Source organism: Chaetura pelagica, unplaced genomic scaffold, assembly GCF_000747805.2.
Source record: "Chaetura pelagica isolate M959 unplaced genomic scaffold, ChaPel_1.0 scaffold83, whole genome shotgun sequence".
Classification (NCBI taxonomy): domain Eukaryota; kingdom Metazoa; phylum Chordata; class Aves; order Apodiformes; family Apodidae; genus Chaetura; species Chaetura pelagica.
Genome location: NW_009952893.1, coordinates 5,371,926 through 5,391,174, shown reverse-complemented (window position 1 = coordinate 5,391,174; position 19,249 = coordinate 5,371,926). Strand labels below are relative to the sequence as shown.

Genomic DNA, 19,249 nt, shown 5'->3' with positions numbered 1-19,249 from the left:
CATTTTCCTAGAAAGACTTGGAACAACCTGTGGTTTACATGATCCTTTTGAGGAAGGTTAACCTCTCTCCCAGGGACAGGTTACTGTATGTAAAATTAGGTCTGGGCCTATGTTCAACATTGCAGAGGAAGTGTGCTTAAAAATAACAATTTATTCACTTGGAAATGGAAAAAAAAATTTAAAAAAAGGAGAAGAGTAGGAAAAGTTGTCAAGGTTGTAAGTTCTAAATAAAGATTGGAAAACTCAGAGGGACCATTATTTATATATAATTTTCTTGGCTTGTTTGTTTTGGTGTTGGGTGGAAAAATATCAGGGCATTTTATACTAATAACATAAAATTCTTCTTGTTACCTTTTCTACAAAACCTATTACCTTTTTAGCTTGGAGGAAACATTTGAGTGCTTGAGTTTATTTTTCTATCTTTAGTAATTTCTTAATACCCTCCTTGACTTTTTTGAACACAATACTCCCTGTCACTCGCTGTCAAAAGTGATATTTTATGTAGAGTGGATTTTCTTTGTATTTCCTTATTTCTCCCTTTTCTCTTGAAGAGCTTTATTTTTAAGCCTTTGCTGTTTTCTTTCCTCTCTTTTAAAAGAGTTGTCCTGCATTTTGTTTTCCCTTCCCTGGTTATGCTCTCTCTTGCCTTCAGTGGGGCTTTAGCCATAGTTTTTGGACCATCATCACCATGCCTGTTAAAATTTTATTCCATTTGCTGGTCTCTATGATACTGTCTTTTCTCTTAGTGCTGCAGTAAGAAATTATCAGATAGTTTCAGGGAATGTGACGAAACCTACTAATGAATTGTTGAGTGTTACACTGATCAATATCAAGGATTATTGTGTTTACTATTAAACTTAGAGTCACCATCTGTCTAGCTGCTAGAGATGCTGATTTTTAACTGGACATTAGGGTACAGCTTGTCAGGCCATTGTACTTAATGTTCAAAATACAATTTTGTGTTTGCACTTGGCAATCTAAAATGTAAAGATGCCCAGTAAGCTTTTTGCCTTGCTCTTTGTATTGGTGGGGCAGGCAGAAAAGCCAGTCCATAAAACCTTAATTAAAGATAGCTGAGGGAGGATATTGGCTTTTTTGAGGTCCTTGTGAGTTACTGTGTAAGAATACTCTTCCTTTCCCTTAGCTCTGTGCAGTTTATAGGCATCATCATTCTTTCTTTCTGCACAGTGCAGACAAGGAGCATATGTCCTTTCAGTCAATAGCTTAAACCCTTGTCAAAGGAGAGGATTTGGTTTATTTTGTTGGGTGGGTGATTCTTTGTTGGTTTGGTTTTAATAAGGACTTTCGCCCAGCTCTACAGATGGCTTAGAATGGAGATACATAGCTCAAAACCTAGTATACTTAAATATTAAGGCTGAGATAAACCCTGTGGAAGTAACAACTGTTATTGAAAAGGTCTCACCTGTTGGGTGAAGTGAGGAGCAGGCATCCATGTTGAAAAGCGAGTAAGTAAATTGCAGACTAAAGATCTTCAACACTTCCTGGGTAAAGCTGCATTTGTTCAGCATATTCAGTGATTGTCAAACAGGAGCCCCTCCCTCCCAGCCTGCAGTGAATCTCTTCAGAGAGGTTGTGGAGTCTCCTCTGGAGACTTTCGAGACCTGTCTGGATGCCTTTCTGAGTGATCTGTCCTAGTTGGTGTGTGGGTTGTTGTTTTTTTGTTGTTTTGTTTTGTTTTGTTATGTTTTTTTTGTCCTGCTCTGGCGGGGGGGTTGGACTTGATGATCTTTGGAGGTCCCTTCCAACCCCTAATATTCAGTGATTCTGTGAAATAGAAAACAAGAAACAATAATGCCTCATTAATTAAGTTGTATTCAGCCTGTTGAAGGGAACCCATTTGTACCTATCAGTTCTATTAGCAGTCATTTAAAAATCCGTCAGAACAAATTAATGTAATTGAGATTAAAAATTACTTTGTGCAGATGTAAATCTTAGCAAAAAGATAAGCCAGAGTTTTCTAGCGAATGATAAAAGGTCTTTTAATTTTAGAGAATATCTTAAATGTTACGTGTTAATAGTCATTAACATCCTTCCAACAGCTACAGTTTATTAATAATGTACCTGACATAATGTAACTGCTGTTGAAATACATGAACCTTAAACACAGTTTCATGAAGGATTTGGATTTTAAAATTCCTTTAGGTAACTAAAACGCAGAAGTAGTCAGGTTCTTTTAGGAAGCTTTTGTTTTTGCTTTTGCTTTCCTTGCAGTAATAGGAACATTTTTGTTTCTAAATTATTTCTCCCTTTTCTCTTGAAGAGCTTTATTTTTAAGCCTTTGCTGTTTTCTTTCCTCTCTTTTAAAAGAGTTGTCCTGCATTTTGTTTTCCCTTCCCTGGTTATGCTCTCTCTTGCCTTCAGTGGGGCTTTAGCCATAGTTTTTGGACCATCATCACCATGCCTGTTAAAATTTTATTCCATTTGCTGGTCTCTATGATACTGTCTTTTCTCTTAGTGCTGCAGTAAGAAATTATCAGATAGTTTCAGGGAATGTGACGAAACCTACTAATGAATTGTTGAGTGTTACACTGATCAATATCAAGGATTATTGTGTTTACTATTAAACTTAGAGTCACCATCTGTCTAGCTGCTAGAGATGCTGATTTTTAACTGGACATTAGGGTACAGCTTGTCAGGCCATTGTACTTAATGTTCAAAATACAATTTTGTGTTTGCACTTGGCAATCTAAAATGTAAAGATGCCCAGTAAGCTTTTTGCCTTGCTCTTTGTATTGGTGGGGCAGGCAGAAAAGCCAGTCCATAAAACCTTAATTAAAGATAGCTGAGGGAGGATATTGGCTTTTTTGAGGTCCTTGTGAGTTACTGTGTAAGAATACTCTTCCTTTCCCTTAGCTCTGTGCAGTTTATAGGCATCATCATTCTTTCTTTCTGCACAGTGCAGACAAGGAGCATATGTCCTTTCAGTCAATAGCTTAAACCCTTGTCAAAGGAGAGGATTTGGTTTATTTTGTTGGGTGGGTGATTCTTTGTTGGTTTGGTTTTAATAAGGACTTTGGCCCAGCTCTACAGATGGCTTAGAATGGAGATACATAGCTCAAAACCTAGTATACTTAAATATTAAGGCTGAGATAAACCCTGTGGAAGTAACAACTGTTATTGAAAAGGTCTCACCTGTTGGGTGAAGTGAGGAGCAGGCATCCATGTTGAAAAGCGAGTAAGTAAATTGCAGACTAAAGATCTTCAACACTTCCTGGGTAAAGCTGCATTTGTTCAGCATATTCAGTGATTGTCAAACAGGAGCCCCTCCCTCCCAGCCTGCAGTGAATCTCTTCAGAGAGGTTGTGGAGTCTCCTCTGGAGACTTTCGAGACCTGTCTGGATGCCTTTCTGAGTGATCTGTCCTAGTTGGTGTGTGGGTTGTTGTTTTTTTGTTGTTTTGTTTTGTTTTGTTATGTTTTTTTTGTCCTGCTCTGGCGGGGGGGTTGGACTTGATGATCTTTGGAGGTCCCTTCCAACCCCTAATATTCAGTGATTCTGTGAAATAGAAAACAAGAAACAATAATGCCTCATTAATTAAGTTGTATTCAGCCTGTTGAAGGGAACCCATTTGTACCTATCAGTTCTATTAGCAGTCATTTAAAAATCCGTCAGAACAAATTAATGTAATTGAGATTAAAAATTACTTTGTGCAGATGTAAATCTTAGCAAAAAGATAAGCCAGAGTTTTCTAGCGAATGATAAAAGGTCTTTTAATTTTAGAGAATATCTTAAATGTTACGTGTTAATAGTCATTAACATCCTTCCAACAGCTACAGTTTATTAATAATGTACCTGACATAATGTAACTGCTGTTGAAATACATGAACCTTAAACACAGTTTCATGAAGGATTTGGATTTTAAAATTCCTTTAGGTAACTAAAACGCAGAAGTAGTCAGGTTCTTTTAGGAAGCTTTTGTTTTTGCTTTTGCTTTCCTTGCAGTAATAGGAACATTTTTGTTTCTAAATTAACTTAAACGTTTGGCTTGAGCCTGTGATGGTGGGTTAGACAAGCAAGAAGAGGGGCCCCAACTTCTATTTCTGAACACTGGGCTGTTATAGGAAGAAAACTTTACTTGTCCTTAATGATTTAGAGCTTTTTCATAAAAGATTTATCTACTGTAATCTAGACTATTAGAAGCAGTGGGAGCCCTGTTATCCATGTTAGCATGGACACATTAAATTAAGCTTGTTTCTGTTCTTCCTTAGCTGTCTTCAATTATCTGTGCTCCATTTTGGCCTACACTTTATTATGGAAACTTTTTTCTTTCATGGGCTCATAGGGAGCCCATGATCCATCATATTTCTTTTTGGTGTGCTATATTAGGTCTCTTGAAAACTTTTGCAGTCGTCAGTAGTAACTTATAAAAGCAAAAAGATCTTTGCCTGTTGTGGCAAATGATTTGGTGTGTCACAAAGATTTATCATCAGCATCCTAAAATAAAGAAGATATTTTGTAATCATGGCAATGTGGCACTCAAAGCAAGGGAGTCATCTGTTTCCTTTTAACAGTTGGTTGAGTACATAAAAGTGAGGCTTCAAGAAATGGAAATATTCCAGTATGTTATTTTGGTCTAAGTTTTGGAAACCTAGAAGTTTAATTAGCTTGGCAATTGAATCTGCAGATCCTGGTCTAAGGAGTGTTAACCCTTGTATCTTTCTTTTCAAAATCTCACCTGTTTTTTTATGTGTCAAAGAACCAACTAGTGAGCTGTTAATATTTGTGAAAGCAATATATTATTCTGACACGGTGATGGAGCCCTGTTTTGAATGAAATTATCAGATCCTGCCATATCTCTTGTCTTTGAAAACATCAGCTCAGCCAAAGTGTTAAGGAGCATCGGACTCTCACAATTTAGACATTTATATTAATACTGGGTTTAGAGATGAATTATCAAAACAAGATGAGGTCACTCACTAAGTAAATATCTAACACTTACAAAATTGTAAATGCCAAAAAATACAGTAAAATGTTATGTCCTAATTTAGTACATATCAAAGAAAATAATTACTTTGTTGAAGTGAGTGATGTCAAATATTTGTATCTAATATTTCAATGCAGAAGTCAGTTAGCTTGGCTCTTTCTTTTTAAATTCAGCTGTATTAATGTAACAGATTTCAAGTCAATGCATGGTGTTTGTTATCATGTGCAGTTGAGTAGTTTATGTTAAGTGTTTTGAAGTCATCTAAATACCAACAGAGACGAAACTGTCTCCTGGGTATGTAACTTTTTCTGTATACAGCTACAGATACATATATTTTAATCTGCTTATCTGATTCCAGAATAGAATAATAAGTGATGGATTAAATTGAGAGTATCTTTCTTTGGGTAAGGCAGTCATAGCCAATGTACTTGATCTGCCATGTGTACTCCTTTGTTGTCTAAATACTGTTTTTTAAGCACTTAAAATATTCTAAATTACAATGCAACCAGTCAGAGTTGAGATTATGCTGGTGACTACACGTTCCTAGAAAGTGTAAATGCAGAAGAAAAACCCCAAATCCATTATGTTTAAGAAGCGTTTTAAACCAGTGAGAATTATAAATTCTCAGCACCATCCTGGATTTTGGTCTTTTGACAGGGAAATCTCCTGGGCAGGCAGCACCTTTGATGATTAATTTATTTATGCTCTTTCTCTAGTCAGTCAGTACACACTGGAAAGACAGTGGTCTTTTTGGAAAAAAAAGAGAAAGAATATAGCTTATAAACACAGGAATATGCACACATACACATTTCATTTGTCAGTTTGCAAGTTAAGGTTTTTGTTTTATATAAAAGCATATGTTGAATGTACTAAGATATTTTAGTAACATATGATCTGTATAAAAATTCTGCAGGAGTAAAACTAGATCCAGTTATCTTCCTATCATTATTTTTTTTTCAACTTAGTGGAAAAGGTTAGTGTTGCAGGATGTCCAGGGGGTCAGCAGGTGAAGGTTGGAAGCTTAATTCCACGTTCAAGAGATCTTAATGAAAAAAACATTCCACAGAATGCAGTTGTTTGACATAAACTCACAGTTTAAAATGAGACATAGGATGAGAAATTGTTTCTGTATCCAGGGTTACTTTTAGTCTTAGTTTAGACTTCACTTAAATGATAGGACAGCAGTTGTCTGTGTCTTTACTGAAAAATAAAAATACTAGAAATAATCTCAGCAGGCAATTGATTCACTTGCGGTGTTGTTTTGTATTTTTATTGCATGCTGGGCATGGATCAAGTCATTGAGAATTTGGGGGTGTTGTAATTCAGAGTAGTTCAGTCCCCAGTCCTTAATCTACCCGATGCTAGTGACCATCATCCCAGACATGACTAATCCTTGCCAGTCCATTAAGTAGATAAATGTGGGAATAGTAAGTGCATATTTCTGAAAATAATGCTATTTTTATAAGTAACATCACTTTTCATTGTCACTGTTAAATCCAAGGGTTAGCACTCTTTAGAGAAGCTATTTAAGTGTATTTATAGAGACTTGGCCTCAGTGCTCTGGATGGAGCCGTGTTCCGGGAGCAGGGCACTATATCCCCTGGCTCACAGGGCTTGGAGCCGACTGGCTCCTGGGGCAAGGGAGGGAAGGAGGAGTCACTTCCACCACTGCCTCCTCTCCTCTTCCTCACGTTCAAGAAGCAGACCATTGAATTTTGTAACCATGAGTGAAAAATGGGATTTTGTGGGTGTGACAACAGAAAGTACAGGGAAAATGAGAGTGGGAAAGAGAAGAAACTGAGAAAAGGGTAATAAAAATGCATATTAAATGTTTAGCAAAAATAAATACAGAGATACACTATTCTTGGTGAGTCAAATGTGATTTTTTGTCCTTGACAGCCTGATTCTTTTCCAGTTTAACTGAGCTGGGGGTATTATTTCTCAGTCAGTACTTCTTACAGAAGTTGTATTGGGTGACAAAAATGCTGACTTGTCCAAAAAAGAACAATGGAGAAGTGTCAAAATTATTAAGATAAATGAAACTAGTATTAATTTTATATATTATTAGTTCTATTTGTTTCTATTCTTAAATCCATGCTGGTTTTTCAGTGCTTATTTTACTTTCAATGTCTGTGAAAATTTTATACACTGGCTACTGTTACTGAATTTTCTAAGAGCAAACATCACTCAAAGCTTGAAAAGCTCCACGAATGTGGTGGTTTTGTGAGAATAAGGAGCTTTTAATAGAGCTCTAGAGTCTTAGTGATGCTTCATTACAGTGGGAAGGTGGGGCAGATGTTTTGGGACAGGAGAGCAGCTGTACCAATTAGAAGTCAAAAACACTGCAGAGAGGGAAACAGGGTGTTCTAAGTGCTGTTGCTCCTGAGCAAGAAGCTGAGCTTACAGCTTCCCAAGGGCTTTTGTCTTCAGCTCTGGGTTTGTTTACCATTTAAGTGTCCTTCTACCAGCATAGTAAATATGATGCTAAACCATGTGGGTGTGATGTGTATAGCAGGGCATGGGGAGCTGTGGGGTGATGTGGGCTGGGCTGGGCAGGCGGGTGGGTGCAGGGCCCTCTCCAAGGGAAGGCGAGGGCTGAGCTGTGCTAACAAGAGGTCTGTGTGTTGGGGAGCTGGGCAAAGCTGTGCTCCTAGATTGCTTGCAGTGAATAAATGTGCTGAGAAAAAGTGCAGCTGTGCTTTTTTAAAATGCACTGCAGGAGATTTCAGCAGCCTGGTGATATATCGTGCATTGATGTTGAAAAGATAAACACATTTGGAGAGCACAGGAAGGCCTTGTGTTTTTATGTTAGCAGAATGCTTCCTAATGAATAAGAACGTGCTGCTGGCTTCACAGAGCCATATGGCAGCTTTTCTAATTTTAGTTCGGTGCAGATGCATAATTCTCCCTTGTTTTACCTCCTAAAACCTTCCTGAGATGTTGCATAGTTTTTCCTGTAAGACTTGATCTATAGTTTCTGGGGGAAAAATGTATTCAAGAGTCTAATAGCTTCTTTGCTGTGGACAGATGTACGCTGTATGATGAAAGAGCAACCTCACTACATAATCACTTCCCTAAAATAGTAGCTAACTTTATTCACAGGGATGGGATAAGCCGGTATTAAAATTGATGACTGAAATAGTTACTGTTTCTTAGGCACCAGTCTTTTGAAAAATTACTTGCTTTCAGGGAGGAAAAACAGCTTGTGTCAAGGCAGTGGGTAAGAAACGTGCATGTGGATATCAAGTTCCATCTGAGCCACAGATTGTAGAGCTTTGAATTACACAGCTACAAGGCAGAGCTGCTTTCCCTGTGGTTAACCAAGCATCAAAATAACTTACACATTCTTCGCTCCTTCACTTCATCATGTGTGGTGATCCAAAACTACTCATGTTACCAGATATAAGCTTTCTTTTTTTGTTACTTTGTTTTGGTTTGGCTTTTTCTGTTTTTCATTCAACTTGATACATTAGAAGGCACTTTTTGCATAGCCCTATTCATGTTTAAAACCTGTTGTCCATTACCACAGTCAATATCATTACTCAGCAAAAGTCATACACAGATGTTATTAAATCTAATACTAGAAACTGTAATGTCAACTAAAATTTAGCTGTTTGCTAAGTATACTTTCTATTATACGTTAGCATTAGGTTTTTATACTGTATCTACCCTTATATTTCACCTACTTTTACTGTTTCCTTGGTTGTTTAAGTTTTATTTTTGCACAACAGTTCAGGAGAGATCAGAAGGACCACACAGGGTATACTTTTTCACAAATATGCGTGAGGCAAGAAGTAGTTGGCTAATGAATACAAAAACATTGAGAAGATAAGTTGTTTTCAAGATAGTGGCAGTGTAAAGTTTAATTGCATGTTTAAACATTATATAGCATTTACAATCACTTTCAAGCAATGTTGCTGCTGTTACAAGCATCTTTCTTGATTTGTGTGATTTTTCTAATGTACAGAGTTGAGCTATTTAGTATCCCTTGTAATAGATCTCTTTCCTTATATTTTGTATCTGTTACTTTGTAAATGAGGGTGTATGATTTGAGATGGGTGTGGCATTAGAGTAGCAGCTCCAGAAAATTATGAATAGGAATTATATGGGGCACCTGAGAAACCCTGTTTTAAACAGTATTGGATAATAAATTTGATTCTGCCTGTTATAGGTTTTCTTCCGTTTATCTCTTCTCAGCAGTTTGGAGAACACCGGTGCTGCCCTGTCTAGGGTTTTGCCAGTGTCCCTTTTTTTCTCCTCATTCTGTGAAGAATCCTAAGTGTTTCTCCTATGAAAAATAAAATAAGTATGTGTTGGTGCAAACTGTTTCTTCAGATGATGCTTCAGCTTTTTGCAGTCCCTCCAGAATTTATGGGTTTGTTCTTTACTTTGAACGTGCATTTTGGTTTTGCAGAGAGCATCAAGGAGGATATATTTCTGTAGCTGGTTTCTTTAAGGAAGTTGGTGTAGAGCTTGAATACAAAGAGAGCTTTTTGGGTGGTTCCGCTGGTCCTCCCTGACCACCTGTAGGAAGAGGAAGTTTGAAACACAGTCAAGAGAAGGTGATGCCCGTCAGTAGCACTTCTGAGTGTGCTGTCAGAAATCCAGAGGGAACCAACATAGCTTGAGTTAGGAGGATTGAAAACAAGAAGGCTTCCTAAGTTAAAATGTAGCAGGAGACTTCAAACTATTGCTTTTGGCTTCTCTTTCTCTGACTTATGAATTTCTGTTAAGCTAATGTGATTTCACAAAGGTTTGCTTTCAGAATCTGGAATGAGCTTCAAGTAAAGCTTGAGGCTTTCTCACTGATAAATTTGTCAGAAAATATTTTGAGGGCTTTTTTTTTCTTCTTTCTTCGCTATGTTAACGTAGAAAAGTAAATGTAGTTTATGATCACTAGGAACATGCCAAATTGAAGATATTAATATGTATTTTAGTATATTACTGTGTATATAGTTGTAAACATGTTCACAGTTTAAAGTCTAAATTTACACTCACTACTAAAATGCTACATAATTACATATATACAGTCTTTGTAGTATCTCTCTCAGGAGTGCTTTTATTTTATTTAAATTTTTTCCTCTCTCTAGGCTAAACTCTTAATTGAGCAGAGCTAATAATTATTTCATGCGCATTAAGTTTATTCTGCTGTAATTTAGATAAAATATGCTTGATCCCTGGTAGTCATATTCAAAAGAATGGGACTGGTTTCTGATTCAATGCTCCCTCTCCAGTGCAGAATTCCTGGTGTGGAGATGAAGCCATGGAAAGCCTCTTTCCACCCTGCTCACTTCCCCTGCTGGCACAAGGCTGTATTTCTCTTTCCACACTAAACCTCCCCTCTTAGCCTCTCTGCCCGTAGGATGCCTGGTAAGGCCTCCCTAGTGTTTTACATTGAACAGGGGCATCACTGTTCTAGGAGGCAGCATCACTGGAAGGTGCAAGATAAGGGAATGAGCTCCTGCTCTCCCTGCTGGTGCCCACAGTGGAAAAATCAAACATCTGTGGTTATAGTCACACGATAATACAGGCAGTTCCCATGGGGCTGGAAAAAAGGCTTCTGAGAGACTTTGCAAGGTTGGGCCTCTGCAGCTATTTTCCTAACCCCTAACATTCAAAAATCATTAATCCAGTGTAGAGATAATAAATTCTATCTGCTTTTGATTTGTTTGTAGGGCCCTCAGTGAACCTAAAAAAAGATAGAAGTAAAAAAAGGAAAAGTAAACTTCATATTTTTGCTCCGCTACTTAACGCCAGAAGCCCAACAAATACCAGCTTGTCATAAATGTACAAGTGTTATCGGCACTAGAAATTTGTGGATCAGATGCTGGTTTTTTCCTACCTTCCTGCAACACATTTTTGTTCTCAATTAGCCCTGCATGCTGTATTGCTGAAGAAAAGTTTTGCATTTCAAGACGTTCCCCATGCCTCTCTTTCAGGATGACACTGCTGACAGGGTTTGCACTTTTGGTTTTCCTGTATGTGCTGTTAGAATCTTCATGAGGGGCTTTGTAGTTTGTAGTCAAAAATGGATAATTTAGTGCACAGCTTAACATGATCAGTAGCTGCAGTTCATAGCATCTATGTAAATTACTGCTGGTCCTGCTCAGAGGGTGTCTGAGGCCATGGTTTCCTCTACAATGAAGCTTGAATAGATGTGTTGGGAAATGTGGTCTGAATGTGTAGCCTCATCTAAGCTTACCAGCCACTTAACTTCTTACACAATGAAGTTACAGATCAAATTATGAAGTCCATAATTTTGGAGTACTTATGATTTATAAAGGCTCCTGGTATGTATGTCCAAACATTATGACCAAACACCACTGTATGTTGTCACCCTCACTGGGGGAGGCAGATAGGCAATGTTTGTGTCTAAGTAGCATTGTCATATTTTCTCCATTTGTTAGGCTTTTTCTTTGAGCAAACACGGTGTTTATTGATCCCACAAAGGTGTTGGCCTCCTGTGGAAAAAAGTTTCTAAGGGAAAAGAAAGTTGAGAAGTCAGATGGTTGCGAGATACAGCTGATGATGGAGCAGAAGCATTCAGGGATCAAAATGGAGAAATAAGGAGCCAGAGGGGAAAACAGCCACTGTAAGGGACTAGATGTGAGGCTTGAGAGATCCTTGATCTGACCTGGTATCACAGCTTCTACAGTAATTAAAAACTTCTACATTTTCTTTGCATAATACCTTTGTGTGCACAAAAGATAACAGTGGTTTTAATAGATAACTTTTGGTTGGTTTGTATAAACTCTGTGGTTCTAAGGAGAAAAATCTTCAACAAATATTTTGTATTGTTGGAAAAATTATCATAAGAGTAGTCTTCATAAATCAGTGAAATCTGTAAATACTGAGTAGTGGAAATGCTTGCACACCGTTACTGTTGGTGTATGCAGCCCTTCCATTTCTAGCCCACAGAGGATAATCTCATGTTCTCCAGTACTCGAGATGGTATCATGGCTGCAGCAGTGAGAGGGTGAAAGCAGCAAGCTGTATATCCATTATACTGTTTTGCAGTGTGAAACCAGGGATCACTTTATATTACCGGGAACAGATGGGAAACAAATATCATCTCTGACTTTATTAAAAGCTCAACCCTATTTTTAGAATATTTTTCAAATTCTTTCACAATTTTTAGAACATGTTTTCAGCATTGTATCATCTTATGGTGCCAACTCTGCTCTATTGCAAGCATGGGAGGGATTGTTTAGGGCTTTTTCTGTTACACCTAAATTCTGCTTTTTGGCAACAGTAAAGAAAAAAAGAAAATCCCATTGCAGTCTTTGTATTCTGATGAGTTTAAGAGGCAGAGGAAGGGTTAATAGTTACTTCTGGCATATTTATTCAGTTATGCTAATCCAGGTGATATAATTTTATTCCATCACTTGCAACAGTCCATCTTCAGAACAATTTTGTTTCATCATTATTCATAGAATCATTAAGGTTGGAAGGGACCTTAAAGATCATCAAGTTCCAACCCCCCTACCATGAGCAGGGAACCCTACCACTAGACCAGGTCATAATGGTCTTACATTGTGTATGAACACACCCTAAGAAGACAGCTCAGATTTTCATTACCCATTTTTTATGAAAGCAAGAAACCACAGAAATCTAAGGTGAGACACCCCGAGTGACCAAAGCCTTATTGCCAGCAGGTGGTCTCTGACAGGACAACATTTGAGGGCTCTGAGAAGCAGCTCTTTTACTATATGTCTAAGTAGCACCTTTTCACACTGACCTTAAAACTTCTGCCAAGGAAAGGATTCAGAGGAGCTTTGGCTACAGTATTTTAGATCTGCAGATCGTGGGAAATACTGTGTATTTGCATACATTTTAATTTGTGTGACCAATGCTTTAATTTTCACTAAGCATAATTTTCTGAAGTCCCTTTGATCCACCTGCACATGGTATTTTCAGTAATTCCAACAGTGAATATTCTTCTGGTTTAGTGTTGTAGAATTCTTATCATCATTTCAGTGTGCTTTTTTGTTTATTAAAATAATCTATTGCTTAATATTAACATTTTTAAAACCTTTAATGATTTTTAGTATTCTAGATTGCAATATAGCCCTAGCTTTTACCTAATTGCTTGAAAATCAATAAAGGAAAGTTTTGAGTATAGAACTAGCAACAGAAAATTAAGCGTTCCATTAAATTATAATGTCGAATATGTATTTTGTATAGTGTTTTGATTACTTTTGTTACTTAACACCATTAAATACCAATATCATTCTTGGAATATAAAAATTAATACAGTCCATTACTTAATAGGAATTACAAACCCTCTTGATTTGAAAGTTCCAGTATATATGAATATGCCTTATGTTTGGAGTTTAGTATGATCTGTGATACTATATATAACATATTGTAATAGCTGACATTATGCTTCAGAAACCTTAAATCAGTATATTTTTGCCTGTAGTTTTCAAGTACAGCACTTGAAAATGTATGTAGTTCTAATAACATATTGGTAAATAAGGTAGTATAAAAATAATATGATAGTAAAAATGTGGGTGGAGGCATGGGAACAGAAATGACACTGCTGTTTCTCAGTACTGAAACAGTAGATTGCGGCCTGATGTTTTTCCTTCTAAATATAGCGATCATGGAAAAGTTGTGCAGCTGTGAGCTTTGCATACACTTTTAGATCTGTCTTTTGATACACCTTGATGCTGCCTTTTGCTCACTGTACCTCCATAAGTAGCCTTTCTCTTTGCCCAGAGTTATGTTTTAGAATTTAGTAAAATGTCTAGTAAAGTAACAGCAGAAATTATTTCACTTGTGTCTTAAAACTTCAAAACTATATATACTAGTTACGCTTCTGTGAAATCATTACTTAATCTCGTTTTCAGAATTGTTGCACTGTAACTGTTTCATAGCTAGACTAAATACTTGGTAGGTTCTTATTATATCACTTAGCACTACTCTGTCATTTAATACATAATTTTTTATATTGCAGAAAAAGCAGCAGCAGCTAACGAAGATGAAGTGCAAAAAGCAGATGTATCATCGACAGGTCAGAGTGTCATCGACAAGGATGCACTTGGACCAATGATGCTTGAGGTGAAGAGCACAAAATTCCTTTATTTAAGCCAGTTCTACTCCCCTAGGATAAAGAGCAGTGTAATTAAATGAAAGAGTGCAGTCAGAGCCTGCAGTAAAAAAAATGGTCAAGAGAGACAAGCCATTCTGGCTACTTAGGATTATGTAATTTAAGAGCAGGCAGCATATTTTTGTTGATTCCAGAGGTGAAACTTGGCATGGGGAGAAGCAGAGAAAGGGATTATTCAGCTGCTCTGTGAGGCAGACAAATTGAGGGGCTTAAGTGGGGGTGGCAAATCTTGGGTATCTGCATGTGCACGTTTTGTTATAAACAGTGATAGATTCGTAAGGCCTGTTGTACCTAAACATTAGTATACACCTGAGTAGTACTTCCTCTAAAATGGCATGCCATCACTATACTGTTTTAATGGTTTATCATTTCAGCATGAATCTTCCCTCTATAATATGAAAGTAATCTAGGAGAGTTTTCAAGCTATTTCAGCTTGTTCAGTTACAATTTCTGTCTGATTTTAGCTGTTATTTTGATATCTCAAAAGGCTCCATGGTTAAAACCTAGCTTCTACATATGTTAATAGTGATGTTGGGTAGGTGTGTTATCTGAGATCCTAATGTCATACTGTACTGTCCTTTGGCACTACTGCTTTATCTGCTTAAGCTCACTTGCAAAGTGTTTATTCCTGTTCTGACTGTAGTCTTTATCTATAAGGAAGAATAAATGTTAGTTTGGCTAAAACAAAATACATGCTCTGAATCAAGCTAAAGGAACCAAGTTTGGCAGAAACATAATTATTCTGTCAGCTCTGAAAGTTGCAAGAGAAAGATTAATGTTATAACAGGTTTAAGTATTTGCATTATTTTTCATTCTTTGTTAGAGGAAACCAGTTTCAAAATAAATGTACAAAATGAAGACTCCAAAAGCACAGTACCAAACAAGGAAGACTAGGCAAGTTGGAGTGAAAGCATTCTTTAAAAAGCAGGGGCAACAAATTTACTTAATTTGATATTTATTGTATGTGCTCTCTGAATTGACTATTTTCTTTTTGCTATCGAACAAGGTTAAACATCCTTCTCTTACATGCTGTCTTAAATTTTTTTCTTTGCCTTTCTATTGATGTAATTGTAAGGACCTGTTTTAATCACAAGGAAAATAAGAAGATGCTTTTTCTTTTCCTGGCTTATCTTGCATGATTGGCTATTGCAACAAACATGACATGTGAAATTACCCGTCTGTTCTGTTACTGTATTTAATTTAGTTTTCCTTCACAGTAAAACGATTGCATATTAAAAATGAAAGATTGTGGAACAAAATTAATAAATGGTGGTCCTTTTGTACCAAGAAACTTGAAAGAACCAAAAGCTGTTATATGTTTGCTGTGAAAAGACTATAGATACCTTTTTTTGTGTCTTTATCTCCTTAAGGAAATGCAGTTAAGTTATTTCATATTTACAGAACCCCTGTATACAATCTCTTCAAAAACATACCCTTTTCCATTGCCAAACAGTAATAATAATGATGGCAATGCTGATGAGTAGTCTGTTAGTTGATTTGGTTTAGAAATGTAATTGTCTCGTTTTATTCAAGAATAAAACTGAAGAATCCTCCAAATAATGAGTATTTCCAGCTGAAGACAGTGAGTAAAATTCATCATGCAGCTGCCTTTGAGGAGTATTTTAACATATTTCATGGTAAAGCAGAAAGTAGGTAGGAAGAGAGAATGACAGCGTAGTGGAGAGAGCTGACAACAGCTCAAAGAACACAACTGTATTTTCTATTCCAGTGTATCATCTAAAATAATTTGTTCTCTTACCTTCTTTTCCAGCATGTTATCCATTATTTGTTCCCCCATTGTCCAAATAGCTCTGAAGAAAAGTGTGCTGGCCTTCATTACTGTTGTAGGTGTTTACTGTGGTAGCATACATCTGGGGACAGAATTAAGAAATTACTGCAGTAGTGGGAGGCTTCTAGAAGATTTCTGTGGCTTGGTGCATTAACTGGCTCAAAAGCCTGCTGCTGCTTACTTGAAAGATTATTTTATTAATGAAATACAAAGAAATGGGAAACTGGGAGACCCTGTGTTTAGGCTCAGATGACCGCTTTTGTGGTCAACCCAAGAAGCATCTCTGAGGAAAAAGCACAGAGAGCTTCCTTGCCAAAGTAGTTGCTGTAGTAGGAAATAGTAGGGAAAACTGAAGATTACTGTGGGATGCCAGTAACTCTTGTAATCTCTTGTTTGCCATCTTGCTTACCTTTGAATGTTGTGTTCTGAAGATGTGGCTTTAGCTTTGCAATCCCTTTGCATCAATGTAAGCATGGAATGCTGCCACACAGAGTGGTTCCACCAATCCCACACCTTTCTGCCAGCTCTAAATGCCATGTATTTTCATGGTGGGCCAGTTCAGGGGACTGGTGTGGATAGCATTTTTTGCTTAGGTTGTTGGGCTTTTTTGTCTTGAACCAATTTTCAGCCAAGTCAGTTCTCTGGTCCAGCTCTTCATATGCTCAGATATTACAGGGAGCTATCATGATGTAAAGAGGACTAAACCAAAGCTTACAGTGGCTTCAAGCAGTGGTGAAATGTAGTTTTAAGACACTAATCCGTAGCAGACATGCTGACAGAAAATTGTATTAGAGCCTCAATTAATTAAATCATGTAAATCATTGTTCATTGAACTAAATATTGGTCATCAGGAAAATGTCATGAGTGTTACAAAAGCACATGGAAAGGAGGAAAGGAGGGAGCTCTCCAAAGGAAGTGAATTAATAAGAGGAACCAAGAACAATCTGAAACAAAAGAAGGCTATGATAAAAACCAAGTCAGAGATTAGAATTGTTGACAATTAACAGGAATAAAAAAGACCTAGTTTATCTTAATGTATGTTTTGTTCAGGAAAAGTATATACTTGTACATTTATTTGTGGATTTTATTATTTTGTAATTTAAAAATAGAACAAACAAAGCACTTGGCAACCATTAGTTTAGCCACTCCATTTGTGCATTGTGGTTTCACTGTTCCTCCCCTTTAGCAGAGTCATTAACTACATTTGGGAAGGGCCTCTGGAGCTTGTGTGGTCCCACTGTGAGCAGGTCAACTAAAGCAGGTGGCTCAGGTTTGAGTCCAGCCCAGGTTTGAATATCTCTGGGGAAGGAGATTTCACAGGCTCTTCAGATAGCCTTTTCCCATATCTGACCACCTTCATGGTGGTTGGGTTTTTTTTCCTTGTACCTCCATGAAGCTTCCTGTCTTGCAGCCTGTGTCATTGCATCTCATTCTTCCCTTCTTAAAATCTGACTGGAGCCTGGCTCTGTCTTCTCTTTAGCCTTCTGCTAGGTCACTGAAGACAGAAATAAGATCCCTCCCTAGCCTCCTCTTTTTTATTGTTATTGTCTGGATTTTCTAAGTGCTCAGTAGTGTACAGTATTTTTAGTATGTGTCTGTAGGCTGAGGACTTGAGGACTGCCTGCTAAGACCAACACGTGAGGTGTACAGTGTGCAAGTTTGGTCATCTCAGAAAAGCCACATGCCTATGTACACTTGCTGTGGCAGCTTCTCTTTGTCAGACTGTTTTGCAGTGAGCTGAGTTCAGATTTAGTACAGAGCCACTCACTTTTAATTAACCCAGAATGAATCATGGCTTGCCTGTTTTTCTGACTTGTTTTCTGTCCCTGGAGATGCAAAAACTTAACTGTTCTTGTGATTTCCCACCAATTCTGAGAGAGTTGAATAAATCAAGCAAAATTGGAGAAGTCTGTATGGGTTAATTGTTAATTGAATGCTTAGACCAAAAGCTTTGGTGCTCTAGATTTAAATGTACCTCCCATTATCTGCTCATTATGTCATAGGTTAGAGGGCTGTATTTTGGAGTATTTCTACCATCCACATCCATGCTTGCATCTTAAGGAAAGGAAAGTTTGCATGAGAAGTTGTGGCTGCTACTCAGTTTTTTGCTTTATCCTCATCAGGTAGAAGTGATGTAGTATTTGTCTTAGGCTTCAGATAACATACAGCAAATATCTTGGAAAGAATGCTGCAGCTAGGTTGTCACCATCACAAGAGATAAGGAGGGAGACCAATCAGCAGAAATTACTAATTTAGACACTTCCTTACAAAAGCTTTGTCCTTTGGAATTACCTGTAGAGCTGAAATTAAGAGGTAAAAGTCTGATTCCTGTTCTCTGCATCATATGTGGACTAAATTAAGCTGGTGTCAAACGAAATAAAAAGCAGTCCTGGGAGCAGGGACTAAATGTGCCCCATCCTCACTCCTCTCTGCCTGCTCTCAGCTTCTTTTGCTCTTCTCTGCTTTTAACTCCTCATCTTCCCAACAGCATGGGGTTCATTTATATAAAAATGCACTGTTATGGACAGGGAGAAAGCCTTTTTTTTCCTTTCTGCCAGTGTTTGCCTTGCCTTGTGCCAAGCACATTCTGTGAAATTTTCCTGGGATCAGTCTCCCATGTGCTGCATAGAGTAGCATACAGGCTGTAGGTCTAGAAGAACAAGCTTCTGGTCTAGGTTTCTTACTTCATAGGAAGGCCAGATAGGTAGCAACCTGTTCCATTGTTTTTGTTTGTTTAGGATGGGGTGGTGGTGGTTTGTTTTCATGCATGGGTTTCATTTTTTTTGGAAGATATGCACCTTTCTTTGCTTTTACACTGGTTTGATAAACATAAGATTAGATGCTCAACCTGAAATACGTCCTTCTCTATTATAGCCAAGAATAAAAGATCTGGGGTGGCTGCAGAAAGATTTGGCTATGTCTTTTGAAGGGAGTATTTATTTTTGGGGTATCTTGTTAATCTGATTGTTTGGTATTGTTTCTCTCTTCTCCTTTTCTCTCTCTCTCTCTCTCTCTCTCTCTCTGCTCTTTTTGTTTGCCTTTTTTTTTTTTCCCTTTAGGCCCTAGATGGGTTCTTCTTTGTAGTGAACCCAGAAGGTAATGTTGTGTTTGTTTCTGAGAATGTGACACAGTACCTAAGGTACAACCAAGAAGAGCTGATGAACACAAGCATATATAGCATCCTGCATGTAGGGGACCACAATGAATTTGTCAAAATCCTGCTGCCAAAATCTTTAGGTATATATATATCTTTTCCTCATATTGTATCACTTACTTAACCTTGGTTTCATAAATCACTGTTGCAGTAACTTAAGTTAATGTTCTTCTACTACTTGTACTTTCATAATATAGACTGTATTTATTTTTAATGTATATATAGGCTGTATGAATGATTAATATTATTA

General features: G+C 37.4%; 1 protein-coding gene across 1 annotated transcript in view; it reads left to right on the top strand.

Annotated features, from left to right (window-relative positions):
- The window catches only part of NCOA2 (nuclear receptor coactivator 2), a 73,419-nt gene that overhangs the window by 9,578 nt on the left and 44,592 nt on the right, over positions 1–19,249 (top strand). The window contains exons 3-4 of the mRNA XM_009995599.1: positions 13,904–14,007; positions 18,905–19,082. Coding sequence (XP_009993901.1) covers positions 13,904–14,007; positions 18,905–19,082 — 282 coding nt within the window. The remainder of the gene's footprint in view (positions 1–13,903; positions 14,008–18,904; positions 19,083–19,249) is intronic.